The 21,036-nt window shown below is 40.1% G+C and overlaps 1 protein-coding gene across 3 annotated transcripts in view; it reads right to left on the reverse strand.

The window, feature by feature from the left end:
- The window catches only part of ZDHHC14 (zDHHC palmitoyltransferase 14), a 115,351-nt gene that overhangs the window by 18,101 nt on the left and 76,214 nt on the right, over nucleotides 1-21,036 (reverse strand). For 2 of the 3 annotated variants that reach the window (XM_089669740.1, XM_089669739.1), the window contains exons 5-7: nucleotides 10,593-10,730; nucleotides 5,125-5,173; nucleotides 2,512-2,614 (exon numbers count right to left, since the gene is read on the reverse strand). In XM_089669740.1, the coding sequence (XP_089525866.1) occupies nucleotides 2,512-2,614; nucleotides 5,125-5,173; nucleotides 10,593-10,730 (290 nt within the window). The remainder of the gene's footprint in view (nucleotides 1-2,511; nucleotides 2,615-5,124; nucleotides 5,174-10,592; nucleotides 10,731-21,036) is intronic. The other variant, XM_089669741.1, reaches the window with a different exon arrangement.

Below are 21,036 nucleotides of genomic sequence, written 5' to 3' on the forward strand. Positions count from 1 at the left end.
GTGAACTAGGGCCATTGGAATACGTGGAAAAACACTGTGCATGCATTTTTGATGCAGAAAAAAAACCCACACTGGACTACATCTAATGTGAACTAGCCCTTAGCATATTAAACAAAAAAAAAAAAAAACACACAAAAACACACACTTCTACATCAGTGTTCAAACTGCAATTGTTTGCTAAATATACAGTATATCTTCTATAACATATTCCTATTCCACCTCCTTGGCTCTCCTTACATGCAGTATGTATATCCCTGAAAGCTCTCTGGGATAAAAGCTGCTCTGCTCTAACTGATCACTTTAGGAAGAAAAAAAAAAAAAAAAAAGCTAAAGCCGCAGTAGTCATATGGTACTTCTCTCCTCGGTTTTCTTCCTGGATGGGTCTTTGGGTGTCCCTGTCAGCATGATTCCTGTCATGACACATCCTACAAGACATCTCAGGATTGTGAAAACTAATATTACCTCAGCATGACTGCCACACTGGATTAGTGGCCAAAATATTCATAGCTGGTCGGTCCTAGCTAGAGTCTATGTGTACGCAGTTTGTATATCGCGTGCAATTTGTTTTTTCTTTCCCATACACATGCCATTTGCCTTTAAACCACATACTCTACACTTCATAATACATTTTTTAGCATAGGTGAATTTCTTGGATTTAAATGAAATACAAACAAATGGGGGGGGGGGGGCTAATGTTTGACATTTAAAAACCGGCTGCAACTGGAACCCTACTAACCTACAGAAAGTTATGTAAAAAGGTTAGGCTACTCCTCCACCCCCTTTAAATAAGATAGGCATTTAAGAAATAAAACCAACCAGAAAACTAGCATCCTTCTCACACTTTGTATAGTACAGAAGAAATTTGTTGTACAGTGCATTCAGAAAGTATTCACAGCACTCAACTTTTGCAACATTTTATTAAGTTACAGCCTTATTCTAAAATGGATTAAATTTTTTTCTCTCAACGTTCTACAAACAATACCCCATAATGACAATGTGAAAGCATTTAGTTTATGAAATCGTTGCAATTTACGCAAAATAAAAAACAGAGAAAAGAAAAAAAAAATGACATGTACATAAGTATTCAGAGCCTTTGCTCAATACTTTGTTGAAGCACCTTTAGCACCAATTACAGCCTCAAGTCATTTTGAGTATGATGCTACAAGCTTGGCACACCTATTTTTGGGCAGTTTCTCCTATTCTTCTTTGCAGTACCTCTCAAGCTCTATCAGGTTAGATGGGGAGCGTCGGTGCACAGATCTCTCCAGAGATGTTCAAGTCTGGGCCATTCCAGGACATTCACAGAGTAGGCCGCAGGCACCCCTTTAATATGTGGGCTGTGTGCTTAGGGTTGATGCACTGTTGAAAGATGAACCGTTGCCCCAGTCCAAGGTTCAGAGCACTCTGGCACATGTTTTCATCAAGGATGTCTCTGTACATTGCTGCATTAATCTTTCCTTTGATCCTGACTAGACTCCCAGTTCCTGCCGCTTAAAAACAACCCCACAGCATGATGCTGCCACCACCATGCTTCACTGTAGGGATGGTATTGGCCAGGTGATGAGCGGTGCCTGGTTTGCTCCAGACAAGACGCTTGGCATTCAGGCCAGAGAGTTTTGTTTCTCATGGTCTGAGAGACCCTCAGGTGCCTTTTGGCAAACTCCACGCGGGCTGCCATTTGCCTTTTACTGAGGAGTGGCTTCCATCTGGCCATTCTACCATACAGGCCTGATTGGTGGAGTGCTGCAGAGATGGTTGTTCTTCTGGAAGGTTCTCCTCTCTCCACAGAGAAATGCTGGAGCTCTTTCAGAGTGACCATCGGGTGCTTGGTTACCTCCCTGGCTAAGGCCCTTCTTCCTCGATCACTCATTTTGGCCGGGCGGCCCACTATAGGAAGATTCCTGGTGGTTCCAAACTTTTACGGATGATGGAGGCCACGGTGCTCATTGGGACCTTCGATGCTGCAAAAATTTTTTTGTACCCTTCCCCAGATCTGCCTTGATACAATCCTGTCTCGGAGGTCTACAGACAATTCCTTGGACTTCATGGCTTGGTTTGGAGTCTGACATTCACTGTTAACTGTGGGACCTTGTATAGACAGGTTTATGCCTTTCCTAATCATGTCCAATTAACTGAATTTCCCACAGGTGGACTCCAATCAAGTTGTGGAAACATCTCAAGCATGATCAGTGGGAACAGGATGCACCAGGGCTCAACTTTGAGTGTCATGACAAAGGCTGTGAATACTTATGTACATGTTTTTTTTCATTTTTAATAAATTGCAAAGATTTCAAAACAAACTTCTTTCATGTTGTCATTATGGGGTATTGTTTGTAGAATGCTGAGGGGAAAAAATGAATTTATTCCATTGTGGAATAAGGCTGTAACATAACAAAATGTGGCAAAAGGTTAAGCACTGTGAATACTTTCTGGATGCACTGTATATGCAGATAAAAGATCTCAAGAAAGCCTCACTCATTGCGAAGTCATATTTTTAAAAGATTAACTTACATCTTCATTAGTCGTTTGATTAGAACTGATCAAATATGTATGGAAACCAGACAGGCCAACAATCGACCAAACTGAGAAGAAGCAAACCACCGCTTCCAAAACAGTGAAAATACAGTCAAGGAATACAATTGTTAAAACCTCAAAGATTCATTAGTACAATGTAAAATAGACAGTAATAGATCTTTTGAATAAAAACAAGACATAAAAAAACCACAACGCAGCAGATAAGTTGCAACTGAAGCAGCAACAACTTTTAACCTTTAACCTATTTTTTAAACAGTAAACATTTTAACATACATATTGTAGAAGGTATTTTGCAGGCTATTTTTTAAAGCGGTATTAAACCCAAAACCAAAAATGTAATATATTGCAGTCTAAAATCATTAGATTAGTGGTAGCTGAATCCGTTTTCTTTTCTTAGGTTTTCACCTGGTGATCTGGCCAGTAATAAACCTCCTATATTAAAGTGCCTATACTCTGGATGAAGGAGCAAAGGGGACACGTATGCCCTTATTATCAGTCTTGGGGGGGGGGGGGGTGAAGAGTTAGCTGGAGTTTGGCTTCAATTAGTGTATCTAAATCTACTAGTACATCTAATACTTTATAAGCATTTACAGCACTTTTTTTCCCCTTTTGGGATAAAGATTTTACATAATAAAAGCTGATCATTGTAAGCACATCTGCTAGTGTTAAATGCTTCGTCTCATCCATGTAACTGATGTATCCTGCTTGAAAACCAGACTTACTGGTTGGATCACCAGATAATAGAAAAAAAAAACAGAAAGCCTAAAAAAGAAAATTAATACAACCACCACATCTAAGACCTTACAAGCTGCAATATAAGAATTGTTTGATTTTGGGTTTAATACCACTAACTTCTGCCCATTAAAAATGTACTATTGAAGAGAATATGTAGATGTTTAGGCAATGCCTACCTCAAAGTGGTATTAACCGCTACCCCGCTGCCCTATAGTAGAACTACTGCTGCAGGATGGCAGTGCTGTGAAAATATATATATATATATATATATATATGATTTGCATTTCGGGGTAGGGAGCATGTGGCCGCTAGGCATGTCAATTGCAACACAGGTCTCTCTCCTTCCAGCATATCTTCAAGATAAACAGCACACCGTTAACCCTTTGATTGCCCAAACATTAACCCCTTTCTGCCCAGTGTCATTAGTACAGTGTCAGTGCTTTTTATTAGCACTGATCACTGTATTAGTGCCACTGGGGATGTCAGTGGCAGTTAGTTCCCATCCAGTGTCAGAATGCCTGCTACAGTCCTGATATAAGTCGCTGATCGCCACCATTACTAGTATATACTGTATAAATAAAGTTCCAGTATATATACTGCCATAACTTTCATGTAAACCAATTAATTTACTTAATGTATTGGGACTTTTTTTTTTTTTTTTTTTTTTTTTAGCAAAGACATGTAGCTGAATACATTTTGGTCTAAACTTTTGTCAAAATTAGATTTTTAAATTTTTTTTTATTGGACATGTTTAATAGCAAAATGTAAAAAATACAGCTTTTTTTCATCCAAAAATTGTCAGTATTTTTTTTTTCAGCGCAAAAAATAAAAACTGCAGACCAAATACCACCAAAAGAAAGCTATATTTGTGGGAAAAAGGACAAATTTAATTTGTGTAAAGCATTGCATGACCGCACAACTGCCAGTTAAAGTAATGCAGAGCGATATTGCAAAAAATGGCCTGGTCAGGAGGGGGGGGGGGGGGGGGTTAATCCTCTGGAGGGCAAGTGGTTAAAACCTCAGCAATTCTTCCACACTTCCCTCTAGATCAGTATTACCAGCACGCTTATATTTTTATTTTGTCAGTTCTCATCTGCTCCAAAAATGTTTACCCTTTGTAGCGACCCCACTGTGTCTCTCTTGGGGAGTGAGCGCTGCCACACATTTCACCTGCAGAGCGAACAGCTGTCAGAGAACTGCAATTTGCAGAGGAGGCTGCTGTTCCTATGTTGACTTTACTGAACAGCTGTAGTTCCATGAACAGGTAGCATTATGGGAAGTTCCAGAAAGACCCTTCAAGGCAGTGGAGCAAATGTTTGTTGGGAGGAACTTTTAGGTTCCCCCCACCCACAACAGGCATTGTAGACTGACATCACAGCCGCTCCAGGCTCTGGAAGGATCCCAACCATATTGTTGGGAGCTTGTTCAGCCTTTTGAATCGCAGCTGAGAGCGGGAGCTAGCAGCTCCTGCACCCTATCCAACCCATGGAGCTCCAGTGAGTGCCAGATGGGCAGAGCAGACAGTGGTGACTAACAGTCACTATTCTCTGCACACTGCGGACCAAGAACTGAGAGATCAGCGGTCATACAGTTGCTCAGTTCTCTGGCTTAGAGCTGGGGAGGGACAGCTAAAGCATCAGACCAATGCTGCAGCATGAAACCGAGTGTATATATGTTCCCCCCCTTCCGACAACCCCATACATCTTCAAGTTAATGGCCATAGCCCAACTGACAAAACTTAACTAAATGCATTTTCCCCAATAAACTAAGTGATAAGTTGCATAGACACCATTTCATTTACAAAAAAAAAAAAAAAAAAAAACAACGCACACAGAAAACAAGGTGAAAGGATATCTTGCAGGACTGTCCTTTAAGGCATTGAGAAATCCTGTTTGCTGTGATCCTTAAACAGAAAACAAAATGCAAATCAAAACATTGCTGTACACAAAATAAATGCTTTAATTGGTCTTAAAAAGAGTCTAGTTTTCTACTTTGTAATACCTGGGGAACAGAGGGGTAAAATACCCCCCAAACCATACATTATCTTAAAGCATGGGACCCTGCTGATTTTGTACAACCAGCTGCGCAAATTTTTACTAAAACAATATTCGCTACAAAAAATACAGTAAAATCCTGATTAGCATACAAACCGCTTACAAAATGCCTATACCTAACAGATAAAACTGTTTATTTTATTTTTAAAAAAAAATTAAGTTTTGTGAAAAAGTGAAAATTAATGGTAAGCAAAATGAAGTAAACATCTTACACTATAAATTTGGAGGTTGGCTTCCCTACTACAAGTTATGATTTCGCCAAATCCACAGTACTGTGTGCTTGTTAAGTTGGTGTGTGGTACAATAAAATGCTGCAGGCATACATTTTATTACAATGCTGCGCAACCTGCTGTCATGCATACAGTAAAATGTAAGCAATTAAGTTGAAGAAAAAAAAACAACAAACAATCAAGCACTCAAGCACTATGATGCATTGCAGCAATGTGTGTGTATTACGGGCAACATAATATGCAACAACACAGAAAATGAAATACAGTGCATCACCACTAATTGTTTGTTTTTTTTTTTTCCAAGAGTGGTAGCTTTGGGGAAATAAGGATTCAAACAGACCCCCTGATGTTTTTAGCTCCTTCTGCCTAGCACTTACTATTGAACACAGAAGTGTTCCGCACTGAGTGCATGATAAACATTTATTAAGAATGGCTGTGATCAGCAGCCTGTCAGACACTGATCACAGCTATTCATGATTCAGCAAACTCTAGGGGAACCTTCTGCCTCAAGTTCATATTTGCTGAAGCGACCATGAGCTTACAGCCTACGGGAATGCAGAGGATCCAAGGCCAATCAGCCAGCTCCAAATGGCTCTATTCCAATGTAACCCTTACGTCTTTTGGCATTAAAAGGGTCAAAGCCATTTTCTTTTTTTTCACCCATTACGAGCATTCTGCTAACATGTGTAAGAGGAGACTATTCAGATCTATATCACAACACATACACATCTGAAAGTCTTGCTAGTTCATACAGACAGATATGAATTTTCAACTAGAAGCAATCTTAATGCGGTATTAAAACCAAAACGTATAATATTTTGAAGCTTACCAATCATTACATGTGGTGGCTGCATCAGTTTTTTTCCTCTGTTTTCACCTGGCGATTTGTTCAGTAACACTTCTGTATTAGAGTGCCTATACTCTGGATGAAGGAGCACACTGGGCACCTTTGGACAGCATCATTGTCAGTGTGGGGTAGGGCAGTGTTAGATGTACTAGCAGATTTAAATACTTTAACAAATTGAAGCCAACCCCCAGCTCACAGTGTTACTCAAGCTGTGGTTACACAAGCAGTTAAAGGCAACAGTTTGTTTTCCTTTTGGGATAAAGGTTTTACATACATAAAATAAAAAGGTGACCATGGTAGGCACCTCTGTCAGTGGTAAATGGTTTGTATCAACACTCAACTGGTACATTTGGAGGACAGCTTGATCTTTTGAAAAAACTTATTAGCCAGATCACCTGGTGAAAATAGAAGAAAGCAAGCCTAAAAAAGAAAAAATTAATGTAACATCACATCTAACAACTGGTAAGCAAAAATAGAATAATAATAATAATAATTATGCAATAATATGCATTTTGGGTTTAATACTGCTTTATTGGAAAGACCAGCGTGCACTGCCAACAGTCATGGGCATACCTTGTATTAGAAGCTTATTGTAAAATAAAATTGACCAAAAATATTTTCCACTTTAAGGTGTCAAACATTTGCAAAAGATTGCATGAAATGGACGTCTGACATGTCTGGACTGGGGAATGGTCGTTTAGGGTATAAATGACAGAGTTTAAAAAAAAAAAAAAATTTGCCTTGATTGGAATTTATACAGCCGTATGCAGAAGTATTGTCTGGTATATCTGACAGCATCATCTTCTGCATGAACAGATGTCCAAGTAAATGCTTGATGGATAGTTGTGCCTGCTTCATCCAAACCTTTACATTACCCATACAAAAGAAATCTATGCTGACGAAAATAGTAGGATGTTAATAAGGTGCTATGAACTAAGTGGATTTGATGTTTTATGGGGAGTAGGATAACTGTGTGAATGATGAAAAGGTCTTTTGTACAGTTTATACTTTATTCAAATAAAAGACTGCAGAAAAAAAAGAAAAGAAAAAAAGAACAAAAAAGGAAAAACATGCAATTATTCAGGTTCTCTCTGTGCTTTTGTGCTATGCAATAACATATGGACACGCAGCATGGTTTCTGATGTAACGCACATTGCATTGCCTTAGTGCATTGGGTGCCATTCAAAATAAACTGAACCTTTCCTACCAAGTTCAAAATTTAAGCGTGATAACGGACTGTACTCCATTTCACAAAAAACAGGAAAACATGAGGGTGAAGGTCTCCATCAGAAAACAAGAGATCACACGGAGACAGGCAGCCTTATATAAAATTCATGGGAACACTATGGTGAAGATTGGACAGCCTCATTTTTTTAAATCCATGCATATAGTGAACATCAGCTGGAGCTCCAAAAAATCACAAGTAACCCTTTTTCTGCAATATAAGACAATATTACAGAGACTATCTGCTCTTTGTTGTATTTTTCTGGAGACCTGGATGATGAAGTCTGAAATCCATCCACAAGCACACACACACTGAAGGAAATAAGTATTTGATCCCCTGCTGATTTTGCATGTTTGCCCACTCGCAAAGAAATGATCAGTCAAAAAATCGAATGGTAGGTGTATTGAAACAGAGACAGAATAGCAACAAAAAAGTCAAAAGAAATGCATGTCTAACAAATTATGCATGGATTTGCATGTTCATGAGGGAAATAAGTATTTGATCCCCTTCACAAAACATGACTTAGTACTCAGTGGCAAATCCCTTGTTGGCAATCACAGAGGTCAGACGTTTCCTGTAGTTGGCCACCAGGTTTGCACACATCTCAGGAGGGATTTTGGCCCACTCTACTTGGCAGATCTTCTCCGAGTCATTAAGATTTGGTGGCTGACATTTGGCAACTCGAACTTTTAGCTCCCTCCACAGATTTTCTGTCGGAAGGTCTAGAGACTGGCTAGGACCTTAATGCGCTTCTTCTTGAGCCACTCCTTTGTTGCCTTGTCCATGTGTTCTGGGTCACTGTCATGCTGGAACACCCATCCACGACTCATTTTCAATGCTCTGGCTGAGGGAAGAAGGGTCTCGCCCAAGATTTGACGGTACATTGCCCCGTCCATCGTCCCTTTGATGCGGTGCAGTTGTCCTGTCCTCTTAGCAGAAAAACACCCCAAAAGCAGAATGTTTCCACCATGTTTGACAGTTGGGATGGTGTTCTTGGAGTCATAGGCAGCATTCCTCCTCCTCCAAACACGGCGAGTCAAGTTGATGCCAAACAGCTCGATTTTGGTCTCATCTAACCACAACACTTTCAACCAGTCCTGTTCTGCATCATTCAGATGTTCAGTGGCAAACTTCAGATGGGCCTGGACATGTGCTTTCTTGAGCAGAGGGACCTTGTCGGCGTAGTTTGTTACCAATTGTTTTCTTGGTGACTGTGGTTCCAGCTGCCTGGAGATCATTGACAAGATCCACGTGTAGTTCTGGGATGATTCCTCACTGTTCTCCTGATCATTGACACTCCACAAGGCGAGATCTTGCATGATGCACCAGACCTAGGGAGACTGATAGTTGTTTTGTGTTTCTTCCATTTAGGAATGATTGCACCAACTGTTGTCACCTTCTCACCAAGCTGCTTGACGATAGTTTTGTAGCCCAGTCCAGCCTTGTGTAGGTGTACACTCTTGTCCCTGACATGCTTGGACAGCTCTTTCATCTTTGCCATGGTGGAGAGTTTGGAATCAGATTGTTTGATTGCTCCTGTGGACAAATGTCTTTTATACAGGTAGCAAAATGAGATTAGCAGCACTCCCTTTAAGAGACTGCTTCTAATCTCAGCTTGTTACCTGTATGAAAGACACCTGGTAGTCAGAAATCCTGCTGAATGATAGGGGATCAAATACTTATTTTCCTCATGAACATGCAAATCAGTGCATAATTTGTTATACGTGCATTTCTTTTGAATTGTTGTTGCTATTCTGTCTCTCAGTGTTACAATACACCTACCATTCCATATTTAGACTGATCATTTCTTTGTGCGTGGGCAAACATTCAAAATCAGTAGGAGAACAAACACTTATTTCCTTCACTGTACACACACACACACTAACAACTAATGCACCTGCTGCATTCAAATAAGGCCTTATCCAATTTTGCTACTACTTTACATTTACAGATTTTAAACGTATTGAAATAGTGGGCAGGGCTAAATAATCTTATAAAAAATAAAACTACTAATGCTCATAACACTTTAGAAAGTCATGTTCTCCATAGAAGACTGTGGCAAAGCAATGAGCTAAAGTCTGTGGTACAGTATCAGACATGTGCAGTCCAGTGGCTACCAGAACAGGTGAGCAGCACCTAGTGAACTGCCAATTCAGTCTCCATGGCTGTACTTGAGGTGTCATTTGTTATTTATGGAGCAATGCAATTGTCTGTCTGCCACATATGTCTTCTGTGTGACACTCCCCTGCAGAGGCAACTTTCATACAGAGATGGAGATACAAAGGAGAACATGAAAGGAAAATAAATCAATGGATAAAAAGGGATATTAATTTATAAAAATGGGTTCAGATTTTATGTTTTATTTATTTTTTTTAAATGTGTGCGTGTGCAGCTTTAAGTGATTCTTCACATGTTCTCACATCCCTATATAGTGAAATTGCGTCAGTATCTTTCCTTGAAAACAGTTAACTTTTTGTGTATACAGGAAGATCAAAGAACGCTGGAACAGCATAATAAATGTACAGAGTGTACCCCTTGCTGAGACCAAAACGTAACAATCAAGGGCAATAACACTGCTGTGAGGAAGAAAAGACTATAAAACCGTTCAAAATACTGGGGAAAAAATACATCATATCTCATCTCAACACTGAAGGCTTCAAATTAAATTTTCTACATGTTGCAAGTTTACTGTCTGGATAATGAAAACCTAAAATGAAGTATTAAACAAATACAATGCCTATAGTTCACGTTTTTAAAATTTACTTAGATTTATACCCAATAGACCTATTGGTCTTCCACGTGTTCATTGACCTCCGTGTAATTGAATATGTAATGAGAAATGTTTCTTCAAATAATTATGTTTATTAAAGACTAAATTCACATGTCAATAAGCACAGCGCACTTGGATCTAGTATAAGGCCAATGACAGAAAACACAACAAATATGGCTTGCCCGAGCATACTTACGAAGAATGACGTGTGTTATTACGAATGCAAATATAAACACTGTCAGAAAGGACAGGGATAAAATGAACATGTAAAAAAATCTGTAGTTTCTTTTCCCCACGCAGTTTCCCACCCAAGGACAGTGGTGATCAAAGCGCTCTGAAATGAGAAGCAAAAATAAAACAAAAAAAAAATATATATATATAATGGCAGAGAATTAATTTGTTTTGCATATATGAAGAAACATGCATGAATGCCAGTGTGATCATGACAATTGCTATACCTAGTAGGCATTTTGGTATAGGATGTAAAAAAAAAAAAAAAAAATGTTGAAAATCCAAAGCAGAGTAATCCTAAAAGTAGACAAATATATTAATATTAAAAAAAAACAAGTCCACATCATAGCCAAACTGCCTAAGGGTGTAGGTAATGGTTTTAGTATTCAAGTGCTTGACAGCAATTTTTCAAGACTTCATAAGTTTGAAAAATTCTTAAACCCCCCGCCCCCCCCCCCCCCAAAAAAAAAACAGAATTCCCATCACACACATCTTCATAAAAGCTGAATATAATAAGGCACCCTAAGTGGACTCATGCCATTTCTTTTGCTATCCCATCTAACCATTCCTGTGCATAGGTTGTTGGCCCAATATGTGACTCCATCGGAGCAGTCAATTAATGCCTGTGGCTCAAGCAGAGTATTTCAGCACTCTTAACGCGTAACCTACAATTCTTAAAATATAAAATTTTTGCCTTTATGACAGCTTTGCCCAGGCACACTTAGAGGTGGAAGTCCACACAGGTCAAAATTGGATTCTGTTGTCAATGGGGCCAAAGCAAGCTAGGAACCTCTGAGCAGATTGCTACATTAATTGTGCACAATCGGATTAAAAAAAAAAAAAAAAAAAAAGTTGATAATAAAGTGGATCTGCAATCAAAAGGGAAAGTTCCACTTTAAAGACTGGTCCTGCACTCCCCATTAAGGATTGGGGGGAAGGGCCGGTACCCGAAATGGACAGGTACCCGCTCCCAGTTCCGCTGCAATCACCGCCCTAGGTAATCGGAAACAGAAGTTGTGTCCCCCCCTCCCCCCCTCTCTCTCTGTAGCCTTCCGGGACACGTGACAGGTCCCAGAAAACTACTGGACCATTCAGAAAGCGCAGTGGGCAACCAGTTGTGAAGCCTCAGCCTGTCACAGCCAGGTGCCCACACTGAAAATGTCGGCGCTGGGAACACCGAACGGCCAGTGAAACTGGCTGTGGGGAGGACACTGCGGGATCGAGGGACAGGTGAGTAGCTTTTTTTTTTTTTTTTTCTTTTAAAAAGTCAGCAGCTACAGCTTTTGCAGCTGCTGACTTTTCTTTTACAGTGACTGGAACTCCAATTTAAGGTTTTGTGGACACATAGGTGAAGATCACATTCCAAAGAGGTAATAGAAGCTCCAGGATCTAAATCACAGGTGTCGGTCCCTTCTGAAGATACAACGAATCAACCCTAGCAATGATGGAAGCATATGGGTTGAGGTCACCTGTAGCAGCAGGACTGTTGCATTGTGTAGTGGATAAAAAAAAAAACTAAGCCCAAAGTGGGGCAAGGCATCATATACAACTAAGGGCAGCTGTTGCTGAAGAGGGTAGTAGATGACCAGAGGTGACCAAGTCACTGAATGTGAGCAGTGGAGCGAGACAGAGGAAATTACTTCTCCATAAAGTGCTATAAGGCAGGAGGAGAAATGGGCAGTTGATTCCAGCAGGCCAGATGGCAGATGTAGCATATGGAACACTCCACCTAGAGGATGGTGTCGGCCGTCAGATCCCTCAGCCCTAACCATTACAGTTGTAAGATGGTGGTGGAAGAAACTTTTTTTTTTTTAAATCACACCGAAAAGGAACCAACTGTAAAGTAGGTCCCAGTTTTTCAGCATGGTTTCCCTTAGAAAATATTTGAGTCCTTAAAGAGTTTGCTACACCAGAGGCTGTACCATGGCTCTGGACCTGGAAAGCACTCTGCAGCTAAACTAGGTCATAAAGCACCTCATTGCAGAGCCCAGTGCCCAAAGGTCACACCGTAATTTTCAGTCCAGCAGAATTCACTTATGGCCTCTAAAGTTGTTGCTAAGAATTCTTCAACCTGGAAACCTGCTGTGTAGAGACTACCAAAAGCAGCTTCTTGAAGACTTGATTGAAGTTACTGTGCAAAAAAAAAAATCTATAGTCTCTTACTGAAGATAAAAAAAAGTGGGCAAACAGTTGTTCTAAGGAAACCTGAGGAAAACAATCCAACCTCCTAGGACACTAGTGAGGTTGGAGGTCGAGTTATATGGAGGTTGCCTTAATGTTTTTTTTTATATTCCAGTGTCCAAACCCATGAAGGTAGCAGTATAAGCTATATGTCTAAGCATTGCATAATTCCTGAAAAATATTTAGCATATTTAAATTGGGTAAACCATGCTATGAGCTTGAGAGTAGTATTAACAGACAAGCACATTTGACAAGTTTATAACAGGAAACCAGTCCTGACAAAGGATTTGTGTCCAATTTACCAATTTGTGAGCTAGCTTTAAAGGGCTATTTTGGCTTATTTATGTAAGAGAAGGGTCAGTAAAAAAAGAAGTTTCAATTTACCATTAAATCCTTTTGTTGGGTATATTAAGTGGCACAGGATGAATTTGGGCACATAGGGCTATGCAGCTTCCTTTCAGGAAACTGGCAAACAAAGTTGTAAGTACAGTGCAGTATAACTCCTCCCACTCCCATCAGGTCTCAGTTTTGGTACAAGCCAAAAGTAGGACATGACCTTACAAACAGAAAGGAAGGACCTGTGTTCCTCAATGTACTCTAAGGAAAGGTTGTTAAGGCAAGTCAAAAAAAGCTATTTTATTAGATCATACATTAAATACTCAGGATGAATTTGGTACACATACGAAAATCCTAAGGCAGTCCAGCTGAGGGGTGGGCAACCGCAAATAATGCTATAACAGGCCACAGTGAACTATAGGTTAACAGAAGGGGCTCAACAGAGCACACAGCTACCTGAAGAATCTTATAACCGAAGCTCGCATCAGATGAGGCCTGAACAACCACGTGGTAAAACTTATGTCAGACAGGGCTGAAACAAGTTCCACCTATGGCAGAATCTTATTGGCTGCGCTTTGAGTCTTCTGGTCGCTGATGAAAGCCACTGCCCAGCTGAACCTCACTTGGGTGACCATGCAGTTAAGAGGTCTAGCACTGAAGGAAAGGAACACTGAATTGCTCAAAGTTCGAGAATCTACATTGGAAAGGGAGATTGCTCTGGAAACCAAATCCCTTGCGCCCCAATGGTGGCTAGGACTCCACCCCAGCCCAATATACTGGCATACATCGTGAGAACCTTCCAAACCAGTGGGATAAAAAAAATCCTGATTGCACAGCAGGGCTCTTGACCCTTCAGGCCAGGGAAAGCCTAGTTTGGAGGTTCAGGCACAAGTGATGGTCCAAAGACTGAGACTTGTCGTATACAGTCAAAATGTGGAGTTGCAACAGTCTGAAGAAAAATTGAGCATATAGAGCTGCCTTAAATGAAGACACCATTAAGACCACCACCCTCATGCAAAAGGTGGAGGAGAGTCCATGGACTCTTAGCCTGAACCATACAAACATGGAAGCCAGCCCCTAGCAAGTGACCAATATGGGGGACAGTCTTATTGCTGTGGTTGAATATCCTGTTTTTATGTGAGTACAACCACTGCAGGAATAACTTAATTTTTTTCCTACTTTTATTTTGATTGTAATGCATGGTGTAATATTCCACAACCATCTTGTAGGGGTCTCAAAGTGTGGAGGATTGGATCTAAAAGCAAGGCATGGATAGAGAAGTGAAGTTGGATGAAGTCTGGTTTGCAGAGTGAAAATGAGGCTTGGATACCAATCTCACATGTGAAGCTGCCAGCTGCTGAAGAAAGAACTGTAAGGAGATTGGAGACAGTTTCTGGCTAAATGGATTACCAGTAGGGCATTAGCCCAACAAATAGTTATTTTAAGCCTTTAAAAAGGACTATTGAGAGCTTTTTTGCAACCAGAACCTTAAAGTGTATGTTACTCTAAATATGTGTTTTTTTTTTCTCTGTGTGTTTATATGTGTATTTCATAAACCACAGTCTATAATTTTCATCTTCTTCCTCCATCTGAAGTACCTGGTGGATCCTGACACTTTTCTTCTTTCTTGTTTTGACCTGACCACACTAAGCACAGAAGCTGATCTGGGCTTGTGTGGTCATTTTGCATCCTTTGCTGGTCATTCAGAGATACAGGACACTGTACAGACACACAGAATGCCTGTATTGGGTTGTCTGTTCAGCCATCGCATCCCTCCTCCCAATCACAGTCTGCCTCTGGCACCCACCTCCATTTTAACCCAAGCACAGCCTGCATCTTGCCCGAGGCTGAACAGACTATGAAACACAGGCACACTGTCTGCACAGTGTCCTATAACTCTGCCCCCACAATCTGGATAATATGAATGGTCACATGACAGAATTTTTTAACCTTGTAAAAATGGTAAAAAAAAAAAAAAGGTGCTAATTTCTGAAAAAAAAAAAAAAAACGAAAAAAAAAAATAGTTATGGTGCCTGCATAGCCATAGCTATATTAGAAAGGGTCTAACATGGTATGCTCACAATTACTTTCACTTAAACCTAAAACCAATTAAAATGGGCTATCATCCCAGACGGTGGATTTCTTTAATTCTTTTATCCCTCCCCCTTTACCTTCTTCCACACATCACATATTTATTTTTCCCTAGCCTATACACCTACCTAGCCAAGCCCCTTTACTTCTTCCTAAAGCCCAGTTATAAGAGACAACTATTCACATTAATATTCTGCATGGCACGTTGGGTATTAATGTGAGAACCACAAACTGCTTCAAACACAACAGGTTAAAAACAATTGTACATTTTCCTTTATTTGAATATACTGTAACAGTTATCTGATAATATATAATAGGATATACTTCATTATAACAATATTTCTCATTTTGTCTTTGTGTTTCTGAACACATTAAAGTAAAGCACCTACATTGCAGAATTGCAAGTGTACAAAATGTAGAATAGGCAAACAATGTAGTAAATTTTCAGTTGCTGCAGCACTGTCATTTTAAATGTGCTGACATACTGCAACAGAATATAAAAAAGGATATATGGATATACTTAATCAAGAACAGACATACAAATAAAATTTACACAAAATTCACACTATTGCTTCAACCACCAATCATATGAGAAGCAAATTTGCCATATACTCATTTCATCTGCACATGACTGGTTAGTGGAAGTGAATATTCACAAAATATGTTGTGTGAACATTCGTAACTTGTTTAGTAAATCAGCCTCAGTGGCACTGATTAATTTAAAGTGGAAATACACTGTATCTGAGCACCACAAACCAAAAACAATATTTAATTCATTTTTAAATATTCAAAGCAAACCCCTTCATCTATCCATGTCTTCATGCTTTAATATTTTTGAGAAATCACTTTGAAAAACACCTTCTAGCATTTCTGGCTGTGGTCATCTTGAGTAAGGGCAGATGATCCATTTGCCCTTAGCTCAGGCATGCAGGCAGGAGGGTGTGCTTAGCTTAGAAAACCCTTCCTCTCCTCCTGAAGACTCCTGGGGTGTATAACATCACTTGCCTAGGCATGAAAACCAGGAAGTAACTGAGGAAATGTTAAAAAAAAAAAAAAAAAAAAAGAAGTTTAAAATAAATACAATATACTTTCTCATTGCTTTACTAATGCTAGAAACATAAGGATTAAAAACAGTCAATGTCGATCGAGAGTGACGGTCCACTTTTAAGTAGTAGAGGCTGTTTATTTTACAAATTGACATTTAGTAAATAAATAGAAGCTGTGCTAAACTGAATAGCTAAACGTGCTGGGGAAAAAAGAATTGCAATCCTTTACACGCTGGTAAGTCAAAGTAAACTTGAGTGAGCTTAGAGTTTGGAATCAACAAGACATTTTTGTTTTTGAAAGAACTGTATTTCTTATTTTATTATCACTGCAAATCCCCATATTCAGCAGTAAATACTCCAATGTAACAACAGCCAAAACTTCACGCCATCCCCTTTGCTCAATTGTTGCAATTCCATTAAGCAGCTGCCCAATGATTTGAAGCATATTTCTAAGTGATGTAAAACCTATTCTGTGAAGAAACAGGAAGGCCGAGTACTGTATTTTACTGACTAGCTGGAACAATCAGATCTCCACTCTACCGAGCTCTTTTCTAAAGTGTTTCACTGTACGATCAGAGAAAAATACCCTTAAGCTAGTCACACCTCCGGGAAGAGCTACAGTCAGGTCCATAAATATTGGGACATCAACACAATTCTAACAATTGTGGCTCTATACACCACCACAATGGATTTGAAATGAAACAAACAAGATGTGCTTTAACTGCAGACTGTCAGCTTTTATTTGAAGGTATTTACATCCAAATCAGGTGAACGGTGTAGGAATTACAACAGTTTGCATATGTGCCTCCCACTTGTTAAGGGACCAAAAGTAATGGGACAATTGGCTTCTCACCTGTTCCATGGCCAGGTGTGTGTTATTCCCTCATTATCCCAATTACAATGAGCAGATAAAAGGTCCAGAGTTCATTTCAAGTGTGCTATTTGCATTTGGAATCTGTTGCTGTCAACTCTCAAGATGAGATCCAAAGAGCTGTCACTATCAGTGAAGCAAGCCATCATTAGGCTGAAAAAACAAAACAAACCCATCAGAGAGATAGCAAAAACATTAGGCGTGGCCAAAACAACTGTTTGGAACATTCTTAAAAAGAAGGAACGCACCGGTGAGCTCAGCAATACCAAAAGACCCGGAAGACCACGGAAAACAACTGTGGTGGATGACCGAAGAATTCTTTCCCTGGTGAAGAAAACACCCTTCACAACAGTTGGCCAGATCAAGAACACTCCCCAGGAGGTAGGTGTATGTGTGTCAAAGTCAACAATCAAGAGAAGACTTCACCAGAGTGAATACAGAGGGTTCACCACAAGATGTAAACCATTGGTGAGCTCAAAAAACAGGAAGGCCAGATTAGAGTTTGCCAAACGACATCTAAAAAAGCCTTCACAGTTCTGGAACAACATCCTATGGACAGATGAGACCGAGATCAACTTGTACCAGAGTGATGGGAAGAGAAGAGTATGGAGAAGGAAAGGAACTGCTCATGATCCTAAGCATACCACCTCATCAGTGAAGCATGGTGGTGGTAGTGTCATGGCGTGGCCATGTATGGCTGCCAATGGAACTGGTTCTCTTGTATTTATTGATGATGTGACTGCTGACAAAAGCAGCAAGATGAATTCTGAAGTGTTTCGGGCAATATTATCTGCTCATATTCAGCCAAATGATTCAGAACTCATTGGATGCCGCTTCACAGTGCAGATGGACAATGACCCAAAGCATACTGCAAAAGCAACCAAAGAGTTTTTTAAGGGAAAGAAGTGGAATGTTATGCAATGGCCAAGTCAATCACCTGACCTGAATCCGATTGAGCATGCATTTCACTTGCTGAAGACAAAACTGAAGGGAAAATGCCCCAAGAACAAGCAGGAACTGAAGACAGTTGCAGTAGAGGCCTGGCAGAGCATCACCAGGGATGAAACCCAGCGTCTGGTGATGTCTATGCGTTCCAGACTTCAGGCTGTAATTGACTGCAAATGATTTGCAACCAAGTATTAAAAAGTGAAAGGTTGATTTATGATTATTATTCTGTCCCATTACTTTTGGTCCCTTAACAAGTGGGAGGCACATATGCAAACTGTTGTAATTCCTACACCGTTCACCTGATTTGGATGTAAATACCCTCAAATTAAAGCTGACAGTCTGCAGTTAAAGCACATCTAGTTTATTTCATTTCAAATCCATTGTGGTGGTATATAGAGCCAAAAGTGTTAGAATTGTGTTGATGTCCCAATATTTATGGACCTGACTGTACATAAGATGTAGATTAAAATTTCCATGGAAAATGTTCAAAAACTGACAGCTACAATGTCAATGGGCTAGAATGCCAAGGTTGTAATTGATGCAAATGGTCGATCCTTTAATAAATGTGATGATGATTAAGATGATAATTATTATTATTATACAGTATTTATAAAGCGCCAATAGTTCGCTCAGCGCTGTACATTACAAAGGGGGACAGAACATGTGACAGAACAATAACAATACAATGCAAAATAATCATCATCTGATGTTTACATTAAATCTGATCAGTTTAAGTACTGGTTCACTGGTGCAACGTCTGATGCGATTTGAACCACACAGAATCACATAGGGAAATCCCACTATTTTCAATGGTGCCGGTAACCATCATTGCAACTCTGTGTGGTGCGATTTTGGAAAGGTTCCTGTGCTACTTTGGTGTAAATTCAGTGTGATTTGGCTGCACAGAATATGCCAACCGCATCCAAAGTCACATCAAAGGCAAACTACATAATCACTAAAAATCGCATCAAGCGCGCATCGCAATAGTGTGAACTGAGCCCAACTCTACATTCGTGAATGAAAGCATCAACTGCTATCAAAAACATGAAACCGTCTGAGTGATTCCAAACTGTACACTATACACACACAATATACTGTACATTTAAGACAAAAATCAGTATTAAAATGTGCAAAAAAGTGGCATTGAATATTTTAGGTGCAAAGTATGGGTAGGTTAAATATGAGGGGATATATACAGTGGGGGAAAATAATTATTTGATCCCCTGCAGATTTTGAAAGTTTGCCCACTTATAAAGAAATGGTCTATAATTTTTATCATAGGTGTATTTTAAATGATAGAGATGGAATATCAACCAAATAGCAATCAAAAAAGGGCAGAAAAAAAAGATACAAATGTTATAAATTAAGTTGCAGTTCAGTGGGTAAAATAAGTATTTGATCCCCAAGCAAAACATGACTTTGTGCTTGCCAACAAGGGTTTCTCCACCAAGTACTGAGGTAAGATCTCAGGAGGGATTTTGGTCCACTCATCTGTACAGATCTTCTATAAATCCTTAAGGTTTCTTAGCTTTTGCTTGGCAACTTGCAGTTTCAGCTCCCTCCATACATTTTCTATGGGATTAAGGTCTGGAGACTGGCTAGGCCACTCCATGACCTTAAAGTGGTTAAAGGCTGAAGGTTTTTTACCTTCATGCATCCTATGCATGAAGTAAAAAACCTGTGTGCAGCAGTGCCCCCAGCCCCCCCAATAACAATGAGGAGAGAGAGGGAGCGAGGCCAAGCTGCGGCTCCGTTTGTTAATGGCCGCATGAAGCAGCGGGTGCCCCCATAGCAAGCTGCTTGCTGTGGGGACACCTGACAGACAGGAGGAGAAAGGAGAGCCTGCAGGGGTCCTGTGAAGAGGAGGATCCAGGCTGCTCTGTGCAAAACCACTGCACACAGTAGGTAAGTAAAGACAGGTTTGCGATTAAAAAAAAAAAAAAAATCCCACACCTTTAGAATCACTTTAATGTGATTCTTTTTGAGCCAATCCTTTGCTACCTTGGTGGTATGTTTTAGGTTATTGTCATGCTGGAAGACCCATCCATGAACCATCTTCAGTGTTCTGGCTGAGGGAAGAAGATTCTCATCCAAGATTTAACAATACATGGCCATTGACCCCCTATTGCGGCAAAGTCGGCCTGTACCTTTAGCAGAGAAACAGCCTCAAAGCATAAAGTCTCCACATCCATGCTTGACTGTAGGGATGTTGTTCTTAGGATTATAGTCAGCATTTTTTTTCCTCCAAACACAGCGAGTCGAGTTAAAGCCAAAGAGCTCAATTTTGGCCTCATCTAGCCGCAGCACTTTCTTCCAATCCTTCTCTGAATCCTTTAGATTTTCACTGGAAAACTTCATACAGGCCTGTACATGTGCCTCCTTGAGGAGGGGGTCCTTGCAGGCGCTGCAGGATTTCAATCCGTGGTGGCGTATTGTGTTACCAATGATTTGTTTGGGGACTGTGGTCCCAACTGCCTTGAGATCATTCACAAGCTCCTCCTGTGTAGTTCCTTCACTTTTCTCATGATCATACTTGCCCAATGAGGCACAAATATTGCATGGAGCTCCAGACCAAGGGAGATTGATGGTTATTTTGTATTTCTCCATTTGCAAATAATCACTCCACCAGTTTTCGCCTTCTCACCAAGCTTCTTGCTGATGGTCTTGTAGCCCATTCCAACCATGTGCAGGTCTACAATCTTGTCACTGACGTCCTTTCACAGCTCTTTGGTCTTGCCCATGATGGTGATGAGGTTTAAAATGGAAGAAACATTCTGCGGACAGGTGTCTTTTATACACATCAAATTGTCCATTTGGAGCACCTTCTAAAACTGACAGGACTAATCTGTGTACCACATGAGCACATAGCCAGACTGTGGGAGCCAGAATTATTGTTGGTTGGTAGGGTATCAAATACTTATTTTACTCACCGAACT

The sequence above is a fragment of the Staurois parvus genome, unplaced genomic scaffold (assembly GCF_062004578.1).
Source record: "Staurois parvus isolate SC_StPar_1 unplaced genomic scaffold, SC_StPar_1.0 ptg000081l, whole genome shotgun sequence".
Lineage (NCBI taxonomy): Eukaryota > Metazoa > Chordata > Amphibia > Anura > Ranidae > Staurois > Staurois parvus.